Here is a 20,921-nt window from a genome sequence, read left to right as displayed (position 1 = left end):
GGTACTCGAAGTCCATCCTTCCGATGTGGCCTGTTGCGCCCGTGAAAAGCCGCGGAGGCTGGCGTGCCGACTCTAGCTAAGGACGACTTTTAATTTTTTTCTATTCGATCAAATCCACTGGCATGTGGACCCAAATCTTGCGGGATTGGTCTGAAATTTCTACTTTGGACTCCGTCAAACTTTGTGATCATCGCTGTCCTAGTCAAGTGGGTGGATGGGGGGGATGTGCTGCCAGATGTACCGCTGGTTCGGCTGGGGGGTGGAATATAAACCTAAGACATGTGGCCAGCCAGGCGACTTAGGGTAGTGCACCCACGATCTTAGCCTTAGCGGAGAACACTAGGCTGTCTCGGAGAGAAAGTATAAAAACTCAAGCAAATCCCTGACCTGGCACATGTTTGCTTCACTTTATGTGCCTTAACCAGGACTCGAACCCGGCCCCTGGGCTAGACAGGGGGGTGCCCTGACGAGTATACTACTCAGCCATTGGGCTTAATTACTTAGGATCACTATCGTATCCCAAAACCACGAGGCTCTTGCCCAATTCTTCATTTTTCATCATTACCTACTAGTTTCCAGAGATCACTAGTAGATGCTCTACGACAGCTCTCATATAAGAGTCTTTGATAGTATAGTGGTCAGTATCTCCGCCTGTCACGCGGAAGACCCGGGTTCAATTCCCGGTCAAAGAGCTTTCTTTTGTTTATAAATCGTTTTTTTGGCACGGTCCGTACATGCCTTATTTACACTTCGCCCTCCGTGCAAATAAACATTTTTTTTTTTTTGCGGGTCTTTATTTCAGTCTTAGATACTTACTTACCTTATTTCTATTTCTTGCTCCCCCACACTTACTTTTCTTCTGCACCTTCCTTGCCTCATTGTAACTACTATGACTTTAATCAGGCCACCTGCAGATGGTTCAACTGTTAGGAGATCAGCTTCTTCCTGTCATATCAGATGCCTTTCATATTACCGTTGTGATAAAGGATTGTTGGACAAGGACGAAAAGCTAATAAGTACGGGGGAAAAGGAACATATTCAGAAGGTCCATTCCGACATCGTAGTCAAAACCCGGTGCTCTTCGACAGGGACTACGGCCATTTTCACACGGGACCCTGAAAGCGAGCATGCCCTTTCAGTGTGTGTGCAGTAAAACGTATCCAATCGGTATGGGAATTCGCCGCCACTTCAGACAAGGTTGCTGCAAACTGGAAAGCCTAGTTACCACCAATTCATTTAGAATTTGCGATTCGAATCTGGAGGTGAAAAATTTTAGACAGACAAGTAGTAATCAGGGACAGAAGTAAGTGAAAATAAGATGTGAGAACACACATCACATCCATGGGGTATTTATTCAAAATCGTATCTAAGTGTAACTACAAGTTTGTCTACGGGCACCATACATAGAGTAACCATGGTGCAAACGTGTATAATTACTACGCCTCCACTACGCTCGCACTGCGCCTCCTGCTTGTTACTATTTACACATGGGGCGTGTTTTTATGATATACAACCGTTTGTATATATTATTTTGTGTATAAAATACAGATCTTGTGTGGCACACATATTAATTTTTATGTAGCACGTGTACTGTGAAATATGCAACAAGAGGCACCGGACAAGGAAGATGAACGAGTGCTTGCGAGCGGCGAAACCAGTGTGAATGACGAGTGTCATGAACAGCTAGGTCTTTCAAGCCATCCAGGTCTTTCAAACCGCTCTTGCCTGACTCCTAAGGAAAGGAGATGCCAGTTCTAGCGACTACGCCTGAACATTATCAGCAAAAAAGTAGGTTTGTGGACCAACAGTTAGCATTCCTCGGAGATCAGCAAAGGAGTAACCGTCAGTTCACGCAACAACAAGTCGACATTCTGAATCAGAAAATAGCAGGCTCGAAAAGGAGCGCCTAGAAGACAGACAGACAGACATTCGCTGCAAGGATACAGAAAATTGTAAATCAGACACTGGTGGAAAAGGCTGGAAAGGAGCTTTTAGAAGAGAGAGTACTAATGTCCTTTGTAAAAGCGGAGTCGGTAGAACGTAGATGAATATTGAAAGTTTGTTGTTGTTCCCCGAAGGCAATTTGCAACGAGAATTGACTCAGCCTTCCCTCTGCCTAACTTCGAATTAGCGAGAGTGTATCCAGAGAGTGGATCAAAAAAGCAAAATCATAAGGTGTTCCTTGGCAGCTGGGACTGTCAATAAAATTTAGCCAATTAGATTAACCCTTCGTTTTTATTAAAAGAATAGTCACAACCTTTTTTAATGTTTTGCATTTGTTTACAGAGTACACTGCTGGGGTTTTTTATTTTTAATGCGAATCAATAACCTCAATAACCGCAGTAGTGGCAAAAAGTCTAAGAAGAATGGAAGCAATCGGTCTCAAATGAAGAAGAAAAAGAAATCGCTTAATCAAATTCTTGGAATCGGAAAACCAGGACCTCACCTCTTGGAGCATCGTCGGCAACATGAAGCCAAGAGAAAATCAAATAATTGGGATAGAAGTAGTGGCGCAAATAGCGCTTCGAATAAAAAGAACACCGAGGAATCGGCATATCAGTGTCAAGATCGGGATCAATATCAGCAAAATAAAGAAACTTCAGAGTATTATCACTATTTTCCAGATCCGATTGCACATGCTGGAACGCATTTTGATGAATATGAACAGGACCTCCAATATGACTATTCACCGGGGCTTTGGGAAAAGCCTAGATCTTATTCACAACCACACGTGGATCCACAATATACACAGAAATCGTTACTTACGTCCACTTCAAATCTTTATGATCCGATCGAATCATCGTCCTCGGGTCGACCACATCAACAAGAACTACAACAAAAACAATCAGGAACTTCGTCTATTCAGCAAAATGATGGGTCAGTGCGAACAGACATTGAGGCAACATCATCATTAAACGTTCCATCGATAGGGCTTTTGTTGGCTGAGCAATTTGCAAAGATTAGGCAACGAAATCGTCAAAAGCGAAAAGAAAAGCTCTCAAAGAAATCTTCTCCTTCTTCTCCTTCTTCAAATATGCCTTTACTGGATCCATCTCCAAACATCCAGTCTTCGAAAAACGTCCAGAAAAGAGTGAGGTCTCTAAGAGGTCAATCGCATGATATAGTCATTGAAGGATTGATTGACGCAGCTTCGAGTGCTCAAAAATACGTACCGAAGAAAATATTCATGAGGGAAGCAGAAGTTGATTCTAATGTCATTAGTAGGTGCAGACCAAAGAGATCCGAGCAACGTCGCTCATTTGGAAAGGATAGTGATGGCTTTAAAGAGGGTCAGGATTTTGTCCGGTTCGAATCTACAGTTTCTTCTTTCTCTACCACTGCTACGACAGAACGACTCTACTCTTTGGTACAACATAAAAGGAAGCGGGATGCTGGTTCTGCCATGGGCGATAGTGATGATGTTGAAGACATAGAAAGCACTACCACGTTAGGTCCACCACCTGGATGTCCATGGATGGGCCGTCGTCGATATTCAGATCTACCCTCGGCTCCAATGATGCTGACTCAGGAACTTAAGGATTTCGTGGCGTACATAAGTCCGACTCAAGAGGAGCATCAGGTGCGGACCTATGTCTACCAAAGGGTCTGCAGGGCAGTTCAGGCCTTGTGGGATGGTGCAGTCGTTGAGGTCTTTGGAAGTTTCGAGACTCAAATATATCTGCCCACAAGGTATAGAAAGCCTTTTTTTTATTTTTATTTTTATTTTTATGAGATTTATAACTAACTTTTTTTTTTTTTTTTTTTTTTTTTTAAAAAAAAAAAAAGTGATATCGATATGGTTGTATTAAGGCGAGGAAATTTTTCCGCAGGGGAGCTCCACGAATTGAGCAGGCATCTGAAGCATTTGAAGGTGACGGAGGATGTTGAATGTATCACAAGAACGAAAGTGCCTCTCATCAAATTCAAAGAGAATATCAGTCAGCTGTCGGTGGACATCTCGTTCAATGTGGCGAATGGGATACAAGGAGCGATTCTGACGAAGCAGTATATGAACACGGTTCCAGGATTACGCCCGCTGACGATATTGATCAAGCACTTTTTAAAATTAAATCGATCGAATGAGCCCTTTCACGGAGGCATTGGTTCGTTCTTGACGATGGTCATGGTTTTAAGCTTCCTTCAGATGCACCCTATGATTCAGAGTCGAATGCTGGATCCAGAAGATAACCTTGGAGTGCTTTTGATTGAATTCTTTGAGCTTTATGGCTTTCACTTTAATTATAGTGAAGTGGGAATCATGGTTGCTGATGGCGATGCCAATGATTGTGGCATTAGTGGTACAGGCGGGGCTTATTTCCCGGCACCACCACCAACGGATAAGAAGAAAAAAGGAAGCAATCGCAAACGCCTTGGTATGAATGCATTGGATCCGAACGACGTGAATAACAATATTGGACTGGGCGCTAGGAACATCGAGAGTATCCGACCTAAATTTGAATACGCTTTTAAGCATTTGGTTCAGAATGTTGAAAGCCGCCATCGGGATCTGGAGAATGAGGGAGAGGAAAAAAGGAAGGGAAATGGACTACAGACATCATTACTCAAAAACGTCTTCTGGATTCCAGATAAAATCATGGAAAGTCGTCGACATATTGAAAGCGTGTATTATGGGCGGCACTTCCCAAACTTGTTCGCGAGCCAAGGTCATTAAGACACGTTTTCACATCCCTCATAAAAAATATACTCACACCTGTTTTTATAAATACTTGCAATTACATATTCCCATTTTAACCACCTTTCCTGCAAAGATCGCTTCGCCTGTACTATTATTATCTATGTACCAATAAACAGTCTGCTCTACTTCAATATCATATGTTTTTTCTTTTTGATTCCTTTTGATTAATTTATTTACTTTTTTTACAAATATTTCTTAGTCGCGGTATTTCTCGAAAATGATCTGCATTCCGTTTCTAGAGTACATAGTAATATCGGATTCAGGAATAGGTTCGAAGCCATCAGCGACCCTCCATGTGTAGCGTTGGATGAGACGAGTCAAGGTGTTCATAGCCTGGTTGTAAGCAAAGTTCTGGCCTAAGCAAATACGTGGACCAGCATGGAAGGGGAAGAACATGAAGGGCCTAATGATCTTGACACGCTCTGGGCCCCAGCGGTCAGGGTCAAACTCTTCTGCATCCTCACCCCAGTATTCCTTCATACGGTGAGTGACATAGGATGAGTGAACGACTATCGAACCCTTGGGAACGAAGTAACCATTGGGAAGAACATCGTCCTCCAAGGAGGTCTTGATGTTGAAGGGCACAGCAGGGTAGAGACGCAAGGTCTCGTTGATGACCTGTTTCAAGAACTTGAGCCTCTTGATATCATCATGTTCAGGCTTACGGTCACGACCTACGACCTCAAAGATCTCTTGACGAACACGCTCCATCACATCAGGATACTTGCCCAGATGGTAGCACATAAAGCTCAACAGGTTCGTCGAGGTGTCACGGCCAGCCAACAAGAAGTTCATCAACATGTCACGGAGATAGATTCGATCGAAGGGCTTGCCATTCTCGTCCACAGAGTTCAAGAAATGTGTTAGCAAGTTCTCATGACGATCCTCATTCGCATCTCCAAGTTTGCCATCTTCACGACGCTTGATCTCCTTAGCGACGGCTTGATCGACAATTGGCATCAAGAACGCGTCCATGTCCTTGATCTTCTGTGGGAATTCTGGTGCGTATATAAGTGATTGGTAATCACATAGACGGATCTTCCAACCACAAATCTTTTGTGTGTAGTTGAATGCAGAGACGAATTTGGATTGAGGAACATCCAATGCATTGGCACAGGCCCCGAACAAGAAACCAGTCGCTGTATCGATTGTGTAGCGGGACCAGAGATCTTGTACATCAAGTATGTCCCCGGCTTCAATCGCCTTGTCAAGGATACCAAAGACTTGGTTAATTTGTGTTTCGATATGGGCGGCTCCTTTGTACTCCGTAACCTGGAAATGAGGGCGTGCAATCGCACGCTGATTCTTCCATGCTGCCCCGTCAGCGTTGAAGATACCAGTACCCATAAATGCAGAGAAGGCTCTGTGGAATGCAGCTCCTAATGTTTGTGTTTACATATTCGTATAATTAAAAAAGGTTAGTATATTTAAAAAAAAACGACATAATGGTTGTGTTTATTTGTTTACGTGTTTACATTAAGACATGGAATAACGGAATAAAAAAAAAAAAGCGGCAGACTATTGTACGTGTTTACTTTAGAGTGTATGCATGCTGTGAATCGAAGCGAAAAGAAGGTGTTTATTTTTGGGGTTGTGGATTTCAGGAAATTCATATCGATGTTTGTGGGGTGGGTGGGTTACTACAAAGAGTAAACAAAGCATAGCAGGCATTCTGTAACGTCCAAAGAAAGGAAAGACAACCAAGACATTGATGAAGTGACACAGTGATGCGATGGAGGCAGAGGAGCATGTGGATTTTATGAGCAATGCCAAGAAGTTTGAATAGGGCAAATGAAATAAGGTGTGGAGGGGGGGAATGGCGCATGGGAGCCTCTCATTTGTGGAGAAAAAAAGATTGTGTGCTTGTATAATAAAACCCAATTGCCCGCCATCTTTAGGAAAGGTTTTTTTTTTTTTTTTTTTTTTTTTGTTCAAAGTACGTGCATAAATGTATGAATTTGTGAGTTTGTGAAGATAAAAAAGAATATTACCTTTGGGATAGTTCTCGAAATTCTTGACCAAGATATGCTGAACGGAAGATGGCTCAAAGACAAGGGTCAAATTGTGACCGATGACGGATGTGTTCAATGTGTAGCCTTGCTTTGAGAGATTCTGGACATACTTGAGCTCATTTCCTCTAATCCTGGAACTAACATAAGCATATGCGACATCGATCATGAACAATTTGCTCTTGAGACGTGGGATAGCCTTGCCACGTGGAGGAGCTTTGTTGGCGCGCATGCGGCCGAGCCAGTAGTAGAGAATTGCCGTCAAGGCCAACATGGTCATGGCTGGGTTGGCCTTACCACGTTTGATAAGCGCCTTCTGGCGTTGACGAAGTAATGCGATAGCATTTGAGACCATAGAAGGAGTCACGGTGGCCACTTGTGCAGACATTGTAAAAGGATAGATAGTATAAAGACGAAGTAATTGGTTGGTGCTTATGAGACACTGATATATGAAGAGTGAAGGAGAGAGTGGAGGGGAGTTAAGGAAATATACAATGCAGGATAAAAGAATAAGAACAAAAAAAGAAAAAGAAAGAGAGAGAGAATGAGAAGGAATCGATTTTTTTTCTCAAGTTGAAAACAAAAACGGTTAAAAAAAAAAAAAAAAGGAATAAAAGTGAAATCGAGGTTCTTTATGTACTTTTTTATTTTTTTTTCCTTGATGGTTATCCCAATTCAGTCCAGAATGAGGTGTAGATGTGATGATCATTCTGCGTCTTCGTTTAGTGTTGTAAACAAAGAAGGCGTGGTATATTATACTTTGATTGAATTGATCTAGGACACGCTGTTGTGCCATTAGAAAAAAGTATCACTTTAAACTGGATCCTTTGTTTGTTTACGATCGCCCTGTGCATGTATATATAATATTATTATATATATATATATATGTATATATATTCATGCCATTTGTACATCGTATTGGCTCTATTATCATTATCCACCTTAACAGAGTTAATAAACTACTCCAGAACATCTTACTGACATTGTTGCACATTACGTACCTGAGAAAATGAAATATGGAATATAAAAAGTGAACATCGATTCAATACAGATGTTACGGTCTTTCGCACCACTCATAGGCTCTAATAATATCCATGTCCAACCAGCGGAAGAGGCTCGCACGGAATGAAGGCGAAAGCATTCGCCTCATGCGCATGTACATGTATGTAGATGAGTATATACCATTATTGAATGCTCCAACCATCTCTCATCATTTCAAGTGACTAAACTAATGGTTTGTGAACATGGCGTATTAATATGGCCTACACCGGTCCTTGTTTTTACCCCAAAGCTTTTTTGTTTCTTTCGATATGTGATCCATGGCGCGTCAGATGATGTAGTTCGATGCAGATGCAGAACTCTGTTTTTTTTTAGTCCGTGTTTTTTGTGAATGAATATATAGATATTCAAAAGTATATATATAATACAAATGTCACCGAGTAAACAACAATACATAAAATGTTGGCCTAAAGCGACAGATATAACAAAACTATGATCGCATGGGCTGCCAAGCCATGTGTACATCTGTATATATATACAGTTGTAGGCGAAGCCCACTCCTTTTGACAGGACATGACAGGGTCCTGACCCACACTGAAAAACCGAACTTTGAATAAACACTCTCTGTTTCTGAAACAGAAAAGACAAAGGACATCGAATTTCGTCATAGTTATTTAGGCTGGTAAATACAGCGTTCGTGTCCCCATCGTGGGTGCTTTGGTCGTTTGCACATGAAAACAAAGAAAAAAGGGGAAAAAACGAGAAAGGGGAATCAAAGAAACACATTACTCTTTTTGTAGAACAATGCCAAGAAACTGAAGATAAAAATTTGGTACCACCAAACGCGTCTTCATTTTTCTTTTGCGCTACGCACGATCTATCGTTCTCGTGCGGCCTGAACACTCACCGTGCATTAATGCAATCAACGGAAATAACATGAATCTGTCAGCAAGCTCTATACAAAGTGATAATTGCTTGGCTACGAAGTAAATAAGTATGTTTATATATTGCATTGTGCTATGGCCAGAAGTTTCGTTCTGTCAGCATTTATTGTCTGATGGTAATATTAAATATATTAATGTGAAGTTAGTGTGCTGTGTGTGCTACTAACTCTAATTGACAATTAATCCATTTTTTGCCAAGCTGTGCACAAAAACCATGTTTAGATTAAATCTTGGCTTCTCTCTCTCTTTTTTTATGAGTATAAATTACGACTCCCTTCTCTCTTGACCCTCGGATTCTTGGCAGCATATGATGGTAGCTTTGACTTTACAATAGACTTGACCTTTTTGGCAAAATTGAGTTTTAAACGTCCCTTCAAGCAATGTTTATTTTATTCTGTCAAGTGCTCACACCCCACGTCTCTACTTTCCCCACAATTTGTGGCAGCACATGGCTAGCAAAAGATCCAGGTTGTTTGTATTAATTCCCCGATCATGTACGGTACATGTACGCCAAAATATCTACAACTATACTCGATCTCTTTCTTTTTCTCTCTCTCTCTCAAAAAAAAAAGAGCTGGGGTCTCTCTTGCATGCTTAAAAAATAATCCTCGACATAACCTTCCTAAACAAAAAGAGTGGGATTTTGGACTTACATATAATGAATCCTTCTTCAATCACGAGCCGCTGGCGCTTTCCTTTTCCTCTTTTTACATTCTGTCTCCACTTACAGATCTTTATTTAAATGTACTGGAAGGAGCCATTAATTTGGTTGTTGTAAGTTCAAAATATCAGCCACCAAATCAATTCAACCATCGTTTTTATTAAATCTTTACAAATGAGTTACTGACAAATATAAAAAGAATTGGAATGTCGTCTGTAGCTAATCTTTTAATCGCGATGGGGCAACATGTGAAGTGAGTTGTAAAGTGAACAATCGCTCTCTTGGTCCGTGCGCTTGCATCTTCGAGAGGTACACAATACAAACATAGATATATATATATATTTGATAGACAAAAGAGAGCAATTGACCCTTTTTTGTTTTTTCCCTTGGTCAATCAAGAAGAAAGGGCTTGGCAAAGCGTTACTGGTGCAACAATATTTTTTTCCTAAAGACTCGCGACGATCTAAAAAAAAAAAAGGCGTAGAATGTCCGTGTACAAATATGTGTGTACAACAAGGACTCTTTGATTCAGAGAATAAAAGAATAGCGATTATTGACGCAGAAAACTTATAAGAATAGTTTGTCCCTAACCTTCATCTTTCGTCCTTGAAAAAGTCTATCATGTACGTTAAAGATCAACCATCCCATGCATTTCTAAAAAAAAGTCTGCATAATTTCCTCAATCTCTTCATCCCTTTTCTCCCCAAAAAAAAAAGTTTTCGCGTGGCCTGGAGTAGCATTAAGGCCTTGTTTGACACTTTAACCAATATTATTCAAGGTAAAATTTGAATTTGCACAGCATCATACATGCATAAGTAAAAGCTTGGCAGTGTAACCTATATATATTTACATTTATGTGTCCATACGCCTTGAAAAGAACTGTAGGATGATAAACCAAAATAAAAAAAAAATAAAAAAAAATAAAAAAGCAAGAAAGAAATGGAATCATGCTGATTGGGTTTAGAAAAGTCTATCTTATTAGGTTTTTTTTTTTAAAAAAGAAAAAGATGCCATGTATAATACAAAAAAGGAAAAAAAAAAAAAAAAAAGATTGGCCAATGGATAACGGGAAAAAAAGACATCCCTCATTTCCCTTGGTCACGTCCTTGAGTAAAATCACGGTGCAAGTCCCTGATCGCATCGATAGATCCAATGACACAACTCAGCATACCAATGACCAAGATAAGCCCGCACCAGACCAATTCATACCATCTCATTTGTCTCCAACCGATCAACCTCCAATAAAACGTAACCGGTAATACGTAAACCAACATGCAGTTGCCCAATGCTCCCAATAGCGATAGGAGTGAATCAAAAAAGGGAACCAAGCAAGCGATTGTTCCGACTACTCCCATAATGATCAGTCGAATCAGTGTCCTATAGAATCTTTCCTTGAAAACTCCTAGCTTCTCGACAGTCACATTCAGTACGCGCTCTACCTCAAGTGCGAACGATGTCATTAACACTGGGGCAGCAAGAAGCACATGTGCAACAATCATGATGGTAGCGACTTTGCGCGAAGCACCCTCAGGCAAAGATGTCAGGATAGGCGAGGCAGCATTAGGACCATACGTAAGATATCCAGGAATTGCGACCATGGCGTACATGACACAGCAAACGATTACGGCCCAAGTCAAAACCTTATTCCAGGCACGTGGGTAGCGCATAGATTCCTCGACGTGCATGTAAACAACATTGCCACCAAAACATACAGAAATAGTCGCGATTGCAACGGGAAGATTACGTAGGATGACAGCATCATAATGAACCGTATCCTTGTGGTTCTTGTAGTCGATCCCGGACTCTACCATCGTCACAACGACCAAGACTGCAGTAGCAATGGCGCCGAAAATACTATTGAAATACAAAAGCAAACATTTCCCAGTAAATCATTGGATCAACGGTAACAGCGATCAATTCCGATCATTCCTTTAATGCGATACTGATATTTTTAGGAAGACGTGAGAAAAATAACGAAAATATATATAGTCCCTTTACCTCAAAAGTGAAACCTCCTTCAACGTCTTCATGAGCACAAAAGGAATAGATACGGCACCACAACAGATCCAGATCCAAGCTGTTTCCGAAACATTGACGCGGGAACTTGTCAATCCATGGATCTCTGTGCCAGACAAGATGAAGTACATGACTGGTGCTCCCAAGACGATCGATGTGTGGAAGAACCAGACAGCGATCAGACCGATCCTTCCGAATGCATGTTGACCAATCTCCTGATATGAAGCAAGACGAGTGTGTCCATTGTAATAAATGCATTTGATGATCAAAATACCCGTATAGATGGACATGGCCATCGACAAGACTAGAATGCCTACACCAATCCAGCCACCTATAATTGGACAAAAAAGAAAAACAATGTTTAACGTTAGAGGCTGGAACTTTCCGACAAAAACAAAAACAAAAAAATTATACTTGGGAAAACCAAGGATGTTATTCTGTATGTATACCTTTGGCTAGACTGAAGGGTAAACCCAAGGTTCCTGTCCCTGCAACAACACAGACGATGTTAAAGAATGCTGAAAAGTTACTACCCTGAGATGGTCTCTCTGCAAGGAGATCTCCGCCCTCAGAATAGCCTCGTTCCTTGTTGTCTGCATGAATACCGTCACTGGAGATAGTTGTTGATGATCCTGTCTGAGAAAGCTTTTTTTCAAGCGAAAGATTCACGGTGGACTGCTCTTTAAGAGGAGAGGTCGCCATCATATATATGGTATATGTGTGGGGATAGATGGCGGAGCGAAGGAACGGCTGAAGGGGGAGGGGGGAGAATGAGAGAGAGAATGAAGGTAAAAGAAAAAGAGGAAAGGACCAAATAAAAAAAGACGTTGCTTCGTCGGAGCCAGGGGATATCAGACTAGATCCAAAGTGAATCACACGGTATATATATGTGTGTGGATTTGTCAGAGACTTGGTCAATGAAAGACTACGGTCTCGGCAAAGTTTTCTATGATTTGCCCAGTGTTTTATTTCGGCTTTTGAATCTCAGCTTTAAAAGGAAAAAGGAAAAAGAAAAAGACAAGGAGGGCTGAGAAAAATGAAAGCGGAGCTTATGCCTCTAGACATCTTAAGAGGCGAAAGGGCATATAAGAGCCATGACCAGATCTGACTTACTATTTCTCTGGATCCTCTTCCTCACAGGACATGCAGCCTAGTCCATGTTGTACATGTACTATACAGTGGGAAAAAAAGTATATTCTAGTCTATAGGCAGAATACAGAAATGATCTTTTACAATCATGAAAATGTATACATATATATAATATATACATACATGTATACTGTAATAGTCAAAGGGAGATGGATCAAATAAAAAAAATGGTGATTACCATTGATTTCCTCAATTAGATTTTTCTGTTTGTGCAACCGTGCCACCCCACACTTTCTGTTAAAGTCGTTGCAATGCTAATTATATAATAACATAATTGATCAATATATATATATACTAATATTTTATATATGTTATTATCATCATTACCATCATCACCATCATTATCATTATTATTATTATTAATGGAATGCAGTGTTCCCCATACTCTGAACATGCACCATCATCTCCTTCATCTTGTAGCTATTAAGCTCGTCTTTGATTTCAGACTTCATTGCCGTAGTCAGTTTCTTGAAGGTAGCATTCTCATCTGCCCGTCGGTTATATTCTGCATTGCGATGTGCGGGAATAAACTCGACTATATCCATGAATTTTACTTCTTTTCTGCCATCCCTCTGCCTATGATTCTGGCCTTGGCTCTGGTTCTGATATTTAGGTGCCCCAAAGAGGTCATTATAGTTATGGCCATTGCTACTATAGATGTAGGCAGCCCGTTCACGCCTCATCGTTGTTGCCGAATGGTTGCTATTGCTCATTGAATCAACCACAGAGTTTTGTTGATCAGACAAGCACTGCTGTTGTTGTGGAGAAAGATCAGAGCTGTATGGGTTAGGCTGATACTGCATTGAAAGATTATTGGCTCGAACGTTAAAAGGAGTCATGGATTGTTGCTCTTGTTGTTGCATATTAGTCTCACAATCATCAGCGCCAGCAGGATAACTATCCACCATACCCTGAGGTCGCTCTCCGCCTCGACTATCGTACACATTGGATTGAATACCAGGTATATAATCTGGCTGGATTGTCACATCTTGGGAGCTGTAGTGGACATATGGTCCAATGCGATCAAGTGATGGGCGCAGCATAGATCGATGCTGCTGATTTGAAACTGAGACGGGTAACCGAGTTAAAGGGTGAGCTCTAGGGCCAGTTGTAGTAGGTAGAAATGAGGAGACTCTAGGGGTTATTGTGTTCTTGTTAAGCGTGGGTGGAGTCATTTGTATGGAAGTAGGTTTCTTGAGGATGCTCTTAGGTTGCTTGGGCTCATGCGACTGCTGAGGCCCGCGACTCTGTGGGGGTGCTTTGGGGGGCACCACTAGAGCTTGACAATGGCCATTGGATGTCATGATAGTCGTCATAATAGGCGCACTCACTTCATCCTCATCATTTATGTCCACTTCTTCAACTACTGCACCACTATCTTTCAAAGGGCCGCTACTATCTCGTCGCTGATGTGAATGATGAAAGGATGCCCCATCTGTAACTTCCGGTAAGGATGACGAGGGTGCTCGATGAAAGGGAGACGGGGACGCCTTGGGATCGCCAGTAAGGCTTGAGCGATAACTACTGAGAGCACTGCTGCTTTCTCCGCCATCACTAACAAACGTTGGAGGATTCGGCATAGCTTCTCCTTCCTGAATCGCTGGTTGTGCATTCGAACTATTCACAGCTTCAATGACGTTGATGCCTCCATGACCGCCATGCTGGACAATGTTACTATTCGAACTATTGTATTCAGTGGTGACAATCCGTGACTGATGGTTTGGTATATTTAAATTCTCGGTTGAATTTTTTTTCCTCCCAAAAAGTCGACCTACCAAGGGCCACCGGCGATGTCGTCTTCTTTTTTTTGTAGTGTTACTTTGAGGTTGCAATTGCAACTGTAATTGTGGTGGTGACGGAGGAGGTGATAGGGAAGGCTGTTGGAGTAAGAGTGGTAACTGCGGAGGCTGAAGATACGTTTGTTGTGCTTGCGATGATTGTTCAGAACCATGTCGATCTAAAGGCAAGAAATCAGTGTTGGGTATTTCCTTGTTTATGGCTGGGAATACGCCAGTAGAGAATGACTCCGCATTCGGAGAGGCTCCAGGTACCGGTGAGAATGGGCTGATGACAGTTTCGTCCATCGAGAAGGGTCAAGGACAAAGTACATGTATTAAATTATTGTAAGAAAGAAGAGGTAAGGTGGTGATCGAAGGTGCAACAACAAGGGCTTACTTGAAAAGCAAAGCACCTGACACTGCAAGTGAAACAAGAAAAAAAAAAAGAACTTTGCAGTTTTTGGAGATCGCTTCATCATACAATCTCCCAAGGCCTGCTTACCCGATCGTCTTCCCACAATCCATGGATCCGGTTCATTGTGTCGAAATGTCTAAAAAGAAAGATTTATTTAGAATTGTCTTAGAAAGTACAATGGAGGCCAGAAGCCATATTTGTCGGAAATATCCCTTTTAACATCCCTATTGTGACCATTATTGCGCATGATAGCGGTTGACTTAATCTGCATAATCTGTAGTAACAGCAAAGAAATATCTAACTTGTAAGCTTTTTCGACGACAGCCAGGTATGCCTATGATTTATAAGAACTCATTATTGAAAAGAGCGTTAGCTGTTGGTTTGCTGTGTTTCCCCTCGTAAGAGAAAAAAAAAAAAGCTCCGTGCGAAGCACACCGTGAGCAGATTGCACGAGGCCATGATGACATCCTCAAGCTTAGTTTATGAATTAAACTTCAGCATGGTTCGTGCGCTGGCGGAAGTTATGTCACATGATAAGGGACTGCTCTCCTGACTTTTGTTTTTTTTTTTTTTTTTTTTTTTTTTTTAACCCAATAAGTAATACATGAGAGGCACAGTCAGGTATATGTCCCTCCATACCAGTTCTCCTTCCCTTCTCCATTCAGACATATACCAACATGACGGACAAGCCAAATGTCATTGCTCAGTTCTACAGCGAGGAGGGAGTCTCTTCGGGCCCTGCTCTGAGTTTGCCTGTTGACATAAACCCAGAACAGCTGGCTCTTTTGCTCAATAGCTTGCTTGGCAATGTATGCATAGAAAGGCAGCTTTATTGTTTTTTGTTAAGACAAATGTCGTAATGTATAATCAGATTAAATGGAAATATCATTCTTTCTTTCTTTTTTGATGCTATTGGACATCATTGCAGGAAGAGGATCCTTTACCATATACGTTCGAAGTCGCAGAAACAGAAATCGGCAATACATTGGATCAGGATATTATTCAACCAGGAAAGCATTCTACAGAAGAGATCTTCAGGATTATCTATCGCCCTCAGGCAGTTTTCAGGGTTCGTGCGGTCACTCGGTGTTCCTCTTCTCTCACAGGTCACACAGATGCGATTCTTTGTGTGTCCTTCTCACCGTGTGGAACTATGCTTGCCAGCGGAGGCGGTGATACCAATATCCGGATCTGGGATCTCAACACGGAAACACCACATCATTTACTGAAAGGTCATAAACACTGGGTACAGCATGTATCATGGTCCCCGAATGGGAAATATTTGGCTACTGCAGGCATGGATGGGCAAGTCATCATATGGGAGCCAAGGACAGGAAAGCAGCACGCGGCATTGAAGGGTCACTCCAAGTGGGTGAGTGGTTTGGCATGGGAGCCTTTGCATCTGTAAGCAATTCCTTTGTTTGCAATTTGTATCAAATGTTCGCCATTACGATAAAAGTGATGGATAATATTACGAGGAGTGACATTAATTACTTTACATCACATTTCTTTATTTATTTTAAAATGTAATCACCATCTGAATATCTGCGTCTGACAGGAATGCCTCTTGCAGAAGGCTTGCTTCTTCATCCGCGGATGGCACAGTGCGTGTCTGGGATGTTGTCAAGAAACAACTCGAGTTCTCAATGGCGCAGCATACGGCTCCTGTCATGTGTGTGAAGTGGGCTGGTGATGGTTTAATCTACTCTGCTTCGCGCGATAAGACCATTAAGGTCTGGTCATCGACAGAACCTCATCCAGGAAAGTTAGTGAAGGTGCTCACAGGGCATGCTCATTGGGTAACAACATTGGCACTCAGCACTGATGGGGTTCTCAGAACGGGCGCTCATGATCATACAGGAAGGACTTTTAGCGATGAGAACGAAGCACAGAAGAGGGCACTTCAGCGCTATGAACAAGCCATTGCTCTCAACCCAGAGCGGTTATGCTCTGGCTCAGATGATTTTACAATGTACTTATGGCCCAACAAAAAGGAGGAAGTGGATGGAAAGAAGGCTGCGCCAAAGAGGATGGTTGGTCACCAAAAGACAGTCAACCATGTCAGCTTCTCACCCGATGGACGGTACATTGCTTCGGCTAGTTTTGATAAATCTGTGAAGATTTGGGATAGTCGTGATGGAAAGTAAGTTTTCTTTGACACTAGCGTTTTGGTGATTAGTCAGCTAAGATAGGATTCTAATATGTATGGGCTTGTACTTTTTTTTTTTTTTTTTTTTTTTTGTAAGGTTTATTGCATCTCTTCGTGGACATGTGGCAGAAGTATACCAAGTTGTGTGGTCTAGTGATAGTAGGATGCTACTCTCTTGCAGTAAAGATAGTACCATCAAGTTATGGGATATTAAGACTAAAAAAATGAAGATGGAACTACCTGGACATCTCGATGAGGTCTTCACAGTGGATTGGAGTCCTTCTGGAGATAAAGCCGCTAGTGGAAGCAAGGATAAAACACTAAAAATGTAAGTTTAGATCGCGGTGCTGTGCTGTGTTATTGTTGACTGATGTGAGCTGTGTTGTTTGGAATGTGTGTGACTGATCATGCTTTCTTTTTCTTTTTTATTAATGTAATTCGTAATCTATTTTAAAAAAAAACTTGGTGTCAACTTCAAACAGTTGGAGATACTAAAAAGTTATATATATATATCTATACATGTATTTACCCATATAATATATAAAAAATAAAAAAATGTGTGCGGTCGTCTGCAGATGCTTACATGTATTCAGTCAAACGATGTTTATCCTGCATTTTTAATGTAAGCAAAGGAAACATCTGTCTCCTTCTTTGTCAGCGATGCATTATTGTTGATTAACTCATATAATGTATGATGGTTTTACTCCTATTAGGCTTCCTTTGCCTTTGAGACCAGCACGAGTGGGCTACTGAAGGAACCATCTTGGGTCTATTGCCCATGGTCCATACTCCGCACCACACAATCCTCCGTGTTTACGAAGCTGCAGGCCATTTTAGATTTACATTATTCTACGTCCATGCATTATGCATGGGTTATTCCAAAAAAAAAAAAAAAAAAAAAAAAATTATTGAAAAAAGTTTAACACTGACCACAAGAGAAAAAACGACCGATCGGGCATGAGGGACAAAAAAAAAAAAAAAAAAAAAATCGCCTTTGAATCAATAGTTTCCCACTCCCAGTTCCTCCCCCGAATCCTACTCTTTTCCTATTCTCGTTCCTATTTGTGATGGGTAGTGCCTCCCCTTCGGGTCAACAATGGTCAGGAAATGGGTTGGGCATGTTCTTGCTTTCCTACTCCCTTTTTTTTTATCTTTCCTCCCTCCCTTTTCTGTTGGTCGTACAAAAAATACAAAAAGGACCGAAGAAACACCAAGGCCGTTCTGATACTGTACTGATGAGAGGTTGATAAACGATATCTCCAAGCCATATCTCGTTTTGCATTTATTGGAGAAAGGAATGGGTCCATGTGAAAGGGCTATTGAATGAGGATATAGATTATAAAGTATAATATAAATATATGTATATATATACATCTTATACACCCTAACTTTTATAAAATCTTACATCAAGGGCTTTTTTATGATTAAAGAAAAAAAGCTTTGTGGTTATGTTTCTGTCTAGTTTACAACGGTGGGACAGTGGAGGGGGGCGCATCAATGTGCAACAAGACAGGTTAGCATGAGAATGTGCAATCGGTGTGTTTTACACTAATTCCTCGATCACTGCATGCAAAATAGGTGCCACAGGAGAAAGGGTTTTTTATTTCCAGGACCTGCTGTGCGCCCATAATACTGGATGCGATGAAATGGCGATAGCATTATATTCTATTATAAATACAATATACAAAGATATAATATTCTTTTATGAGTCTCAAAATTATATATACAATCATCGTAATTAACCATGCAGACTTCATATTATAGACATTATATATAAATATACATGTAAATGGTGTTGTTGTTTTTTTAATTATTATTAATAATAAATTAAAAGACTTGTTTTATTCATGTATACATTTGTTGTGTACTATCCAAAGTACATGAACCTTGGCTGAGATTTCTTCTCTTGTTTTTTTTTTTCAGGGGCTGGCTGGTGTATTGCTCCATTGCCCATTGCCCATTGCCGTTTGAGTGGTGCTTTGCGTGTGAACACATGGAGGCAGAAATAGAGAAAAGGCGGCCTGTTCACTTGTTCACAGATGTGGTTCTTTTGTTTACAGGTCATTTGGTTTGTTTTTGTTTATTAGATTGCCCTTGTCAGTGTTGCCAAGGAAACGATAATATTTTTGTTTTTCGTTTCGATCAACGAAAATAATTCTTGTTCTTTAGTATATATATATATATAATGTGGCGATTATATCATCCTTGCCCTAGTCTTGGGTAATCTTTCATTTCAAATCCTCTTTTTATATTTGATCATTCTTTTTATCGTTGTTCTATGTAATTGCAAACATGGAGCAACCAACCGTTGTTTTTTTTTTTTTTAAAACTCAAACAGTCTATCTAAGCATATATTTTATATACACAATGGTAGATCCTTCTTGTCACATTGTTCAAGTTTTTTTTGCTTGACTTTATTATAAGCTAGAATCTTATTGTGTCCATTATTGTATATATATTTATATACTGTTTTCTCTCTTTTGATGACAACAAGAGATCAACAGACTAACAGACTAACAGACCACAGGGCATCACAATATGAAGCATGTGAACACGGAAACCCTGTTCATTTATAATTATATATCGAAGCATGAGAAGGAACAGTTGCACATTTATTTTATTTTATTTTTTACTCCGATGAGTTATTCTTATATCTGTTCAGAGTGCAGTATATTTATTTTATTAACCCAGGTATATGTCCCTTGGCTCAATAATGTAATAAAGCATAAAAAGTATGACAAGAAAGAATCAACTGCCGTAGCGTTTTTTATTATTATTATTATTATTATTATATATATTATTATTATTTTTTATTTTTATTCATGCCAGACAATTCAAGTATATGTATACAAATGTAACCTACAGATCATTAAACGGATGGGGACACCCGAATTAACGATGTTGCTCACAACTTGCATCTAAGCAAGAAAAAGAAAAGGGTAATGGAATAAGAACCGAAGCGGATGAAATTATCAATCACAAGAATGGGATACACAAGAAAAAAGAAGGGGGAAAGGGGCAGTGGCATATCGATATGATGGTGGGAGGGATAGGGATAGGGATAGGGCAAAGGTATTTTTCATTTCGTCCGACGTTCTTTATCTTTGATTTATTACACACACACACATGCAACCTTTCATTTTTCTTTTATCATTTTGAATCATACTTTTGAGTCAAGTGGTGTGGATTGTGGAAAGTACATGTACACAAAAAAAAAAAAAACTCAGGACTTTCGTTTCGTCGTTTCGTTGTTTGACGGCTCTCTTGTGTAATGCCTCCATTTATATTTGCTCCTGTGCTTTACAAAAAAAAAAGTTGATTGCTTGTGCCACCTTACGCAAAAAAAAAAAAAAAAAAAAAAAAAAGCTCTATGCGATGTTCTCAAAAACATACACCACACAAATATAACACTGGATGTTGGTCAGTCTTCCTTAGACTAGCATGTTTTATACATATATTATATATATATACGTGCTATGTTTTTCTTTTCTTTTCTTTACGATATTTGCGGTTAGAAGTAAGTTTTTTTTTTTGTAACGCAAGTCATTTCAGAAACAAGGGAATGCACTATAATTGTCTGTGAAGAATATGGTATAGAACGTCCTTCATACGCGTTACATGGTTCATAGCTCGGTCATCGCTGTTTTTCTCCAGACGCGTTCTAGAATGAAGGAGACTAGTCAACATGCACTCCACTTATTGTTTTTATTTATTTACATCCGGATTTGTGATTTGTGATTGAATTGTGGGGGTGCAGGACTAAGGAAGGAAGGAGAAATGTATGTATCTGTGTGGAAAGGTCTGTGTGAGCAAGGCATCCTTCTTTCTTTTTCTTTTTCTATTGTGCATTCCTTTCCAAGGTGTTAAGGAAGAAGCTCTTTGTTTTATTAAAGAGTGTCACGTCAATCGAAAAGAAAAAAGCCTTCAACCTAAAAAGAAAGGCGACTGGATGGTTTGAATCCTCTTCTTTTCCTTTTTCTCTCTTTTTCCTTTTCCTTTTTCTGTTTTCCTTTCATTTAGAAAGCGCGTTTTTTTACTAGCGCCATTTTACTCAGACCATTAAAACCATTGCCTAGCATTGCTTGGTTCACAAAGGCAAGTATAG

The 20,921-nt window shown here is 40.4% G+C and overlaps 5 protein-coding genes and 1 non-coding gene across 6 annotated transcripts; 3 read left to right on the top strand and 3 right to left on the bottom strand.

The window, feature by feature from the left end:
- The first annotated feature begins 620 nt into the window (after nt 1-620).
- On the top strand, nt 621-692 carry BCR41DRAFT_t20. The gene has a single exon. It is a non-coding gene; the product is annotated as a tRNA-Asp (tRNA).
- A 2,495-nt stretch (nt 693-3,187) lies between these two features.
- BCR41DRAFT_299536 (hypothetical protein) lies at nt 3,188-4,672 on the top strand (the record flags this gene model as incomplete). The annotated part of the gene is made up of 2 exons (XM_022020526.1): nt 3,188-3,690; nt 3,787-4,672. 2 exons carry the CDS (start codon nt 3,188-3,190, stop codon nt 4,670-4,672), a joined length of 1,389 nt encoding a protein of 462 aa, XP_021885404.1.
- A 219-nt stretch (nt 4,673-4,891) lies between these two features.
- On the bottom strand, nt 4,892-6,874 carry BCR41DRAFT_299799 (cytochrome P450; the record flags this gene model as incomplete). The annotated part of the gene is made up of 2 exons (XM_022020538.1): nt 4,892-6,075; nt 6,688-6,874. 2 exons carry the CDS (start codon nt 6,872-6,874, stop codon nt 4,892-4,894), a joined length of 1,371 nt encoding a protein of 456 aa, XP_021885403.1.
- A 3,488-nt stretch (nt 6,875-10,362) lies between these two features.
- Nucleotides 10,363-12,166, bottom strand: BCR41DRAFT_317369 (transmembrane amino acid transporter protein-domain-containing protein). The gene is made up of 3 exons (XM_022021277.1): nt 11,775-12,166; nt 11,308-11,656; nt 10,363-11,163 (listed from the first exon to the last, which is right to left on the bottom strand). The coding sequence occupies exons 1-3, from the start codon at nt 12,028-12,030 to the stop codon at nt 10,395-10,397; spliced, it is 1,374 nt and encodes a 457-aa protein (XP_021885402.1). The 5' UTR covers nt 12,031-12,166; the 3' UTR covers nt 10,363-10,394.
- Nucleotides 12,167-12,522: 356 nt separating this feature from the next.
- BCR41DRAFT_383440 (hypothetical protein) lies at nt 12,523-13,649 on the bottom strand (the record flags this gene model as incomplete). Its single annotated transcript, XM_022027467.1, has 3 exons — nt 12,523-12,551; nt 12,653-12,728; nt 12,873-13,649. The coding sequence occupies 3 exons, from the start codon at nt 13,647-13,649 to the stop codon at nt 12,523-12,525; spliced, it is 882 nt and encodes a 293-aa protein (XP_021885401.1).
- Nucleotides 13,650-15,277: 1,628 nt separating this feature from the next.
- Nucleotides 15,278-17,384, top strand: BCR41DRAFT_383439 (WD40-repeat-containing domain protein). The gene is made up of 5 exons (XM_022027466.1): nt 15,278-15,476; nt 15,596-16,071; nt 16,226-16,810; nt 16,914-17,144; nt 17,299-17,384. The coding sequence occupies exons 1-5, from the start codon at nt 15,345-15,347 to the stop codon at nt 17,309-17,311; spliced, it is 1,437 nt and encodes a 478-aa protein (XP_021885400.1). The 5' UTR covers nt 15,278-15,344; the 3' UTR covers nt 17,312-17,384.
- The last annotated feature ends 3,537 nt before the right edge of the window (nt 17,385-20,921 follow it).

This window comes from Lobosporangium transversale, assembly GCF_002105155.1.
Source record: "Lobosporangium transversale strain NRRL 3116 chromosome Unknown BCR41scaffold_3, whole genome shotgun sequence".
Lineage (NCBI taxonomy): Eukaryota > Fungi > Mortierellomycota > Mortierellomycetes > Mortierellales > Mortierellaceae > Lobosporangium > Lobosporangium transversale.
Note: the sequence above shows the minus strand (reverse complement) of the source record. Positions and strands in the feature narration are given on the sequence as shown.

What these genes read in the sequence shown, in the direction of transcription:
- BCR41DRAFT_317369 (XM_022021277.1), bottom strand. Translation starts at nt 12,030, where the DNA reads ATGATGGCGACCTCTCCTCTTAAAGAGCAGTCCACCGTGAATCTTTCG. An exon ending in ACCCTTCAGTCTAGCCAAAG is followed by an intron (nt 11,657 to 11,774) that starts GTATACATACAG and finishes GTCCAATTATAG; the next exon opens with GTGGCTGGATTGGTGTAGGC. An exon ending in AAGGAGGTTTCACTTTTGAG is followed by an intron (nt 11,164 to 11,307) that starts GTAAAGGGACTA and finishes GTATTTCAATAG; the next exon opens with TATTTTCGGCGCCATTGCTA.
- BCR41DRAFT_383439 (XM_022027466.1), top strand. Translation starts at nt 15,345, where the DNA reads ATGACGGACAAGCCAAATGTCATTGCTCAGTTCTACAGCGAGGAGGGA. An exon ending in TCAATAGCTTGCTTGGCAAT is followed by an intron (nt 15,477 to 15,595) that starts GTATGCATAGAA and finishes ACATCATTGCAG; the next exon opens with GAAGAGGATCCTTTACCATA. An exon ending in TGGGATAGTCGTGATGGAAA is followed by an intron (nt 16,811 to 16,913) that starts GTAAGTTTTCTT and finishes TTTTTTTGTAAG; the next exon opens with GTTTATTGCATCTCTTCGTG.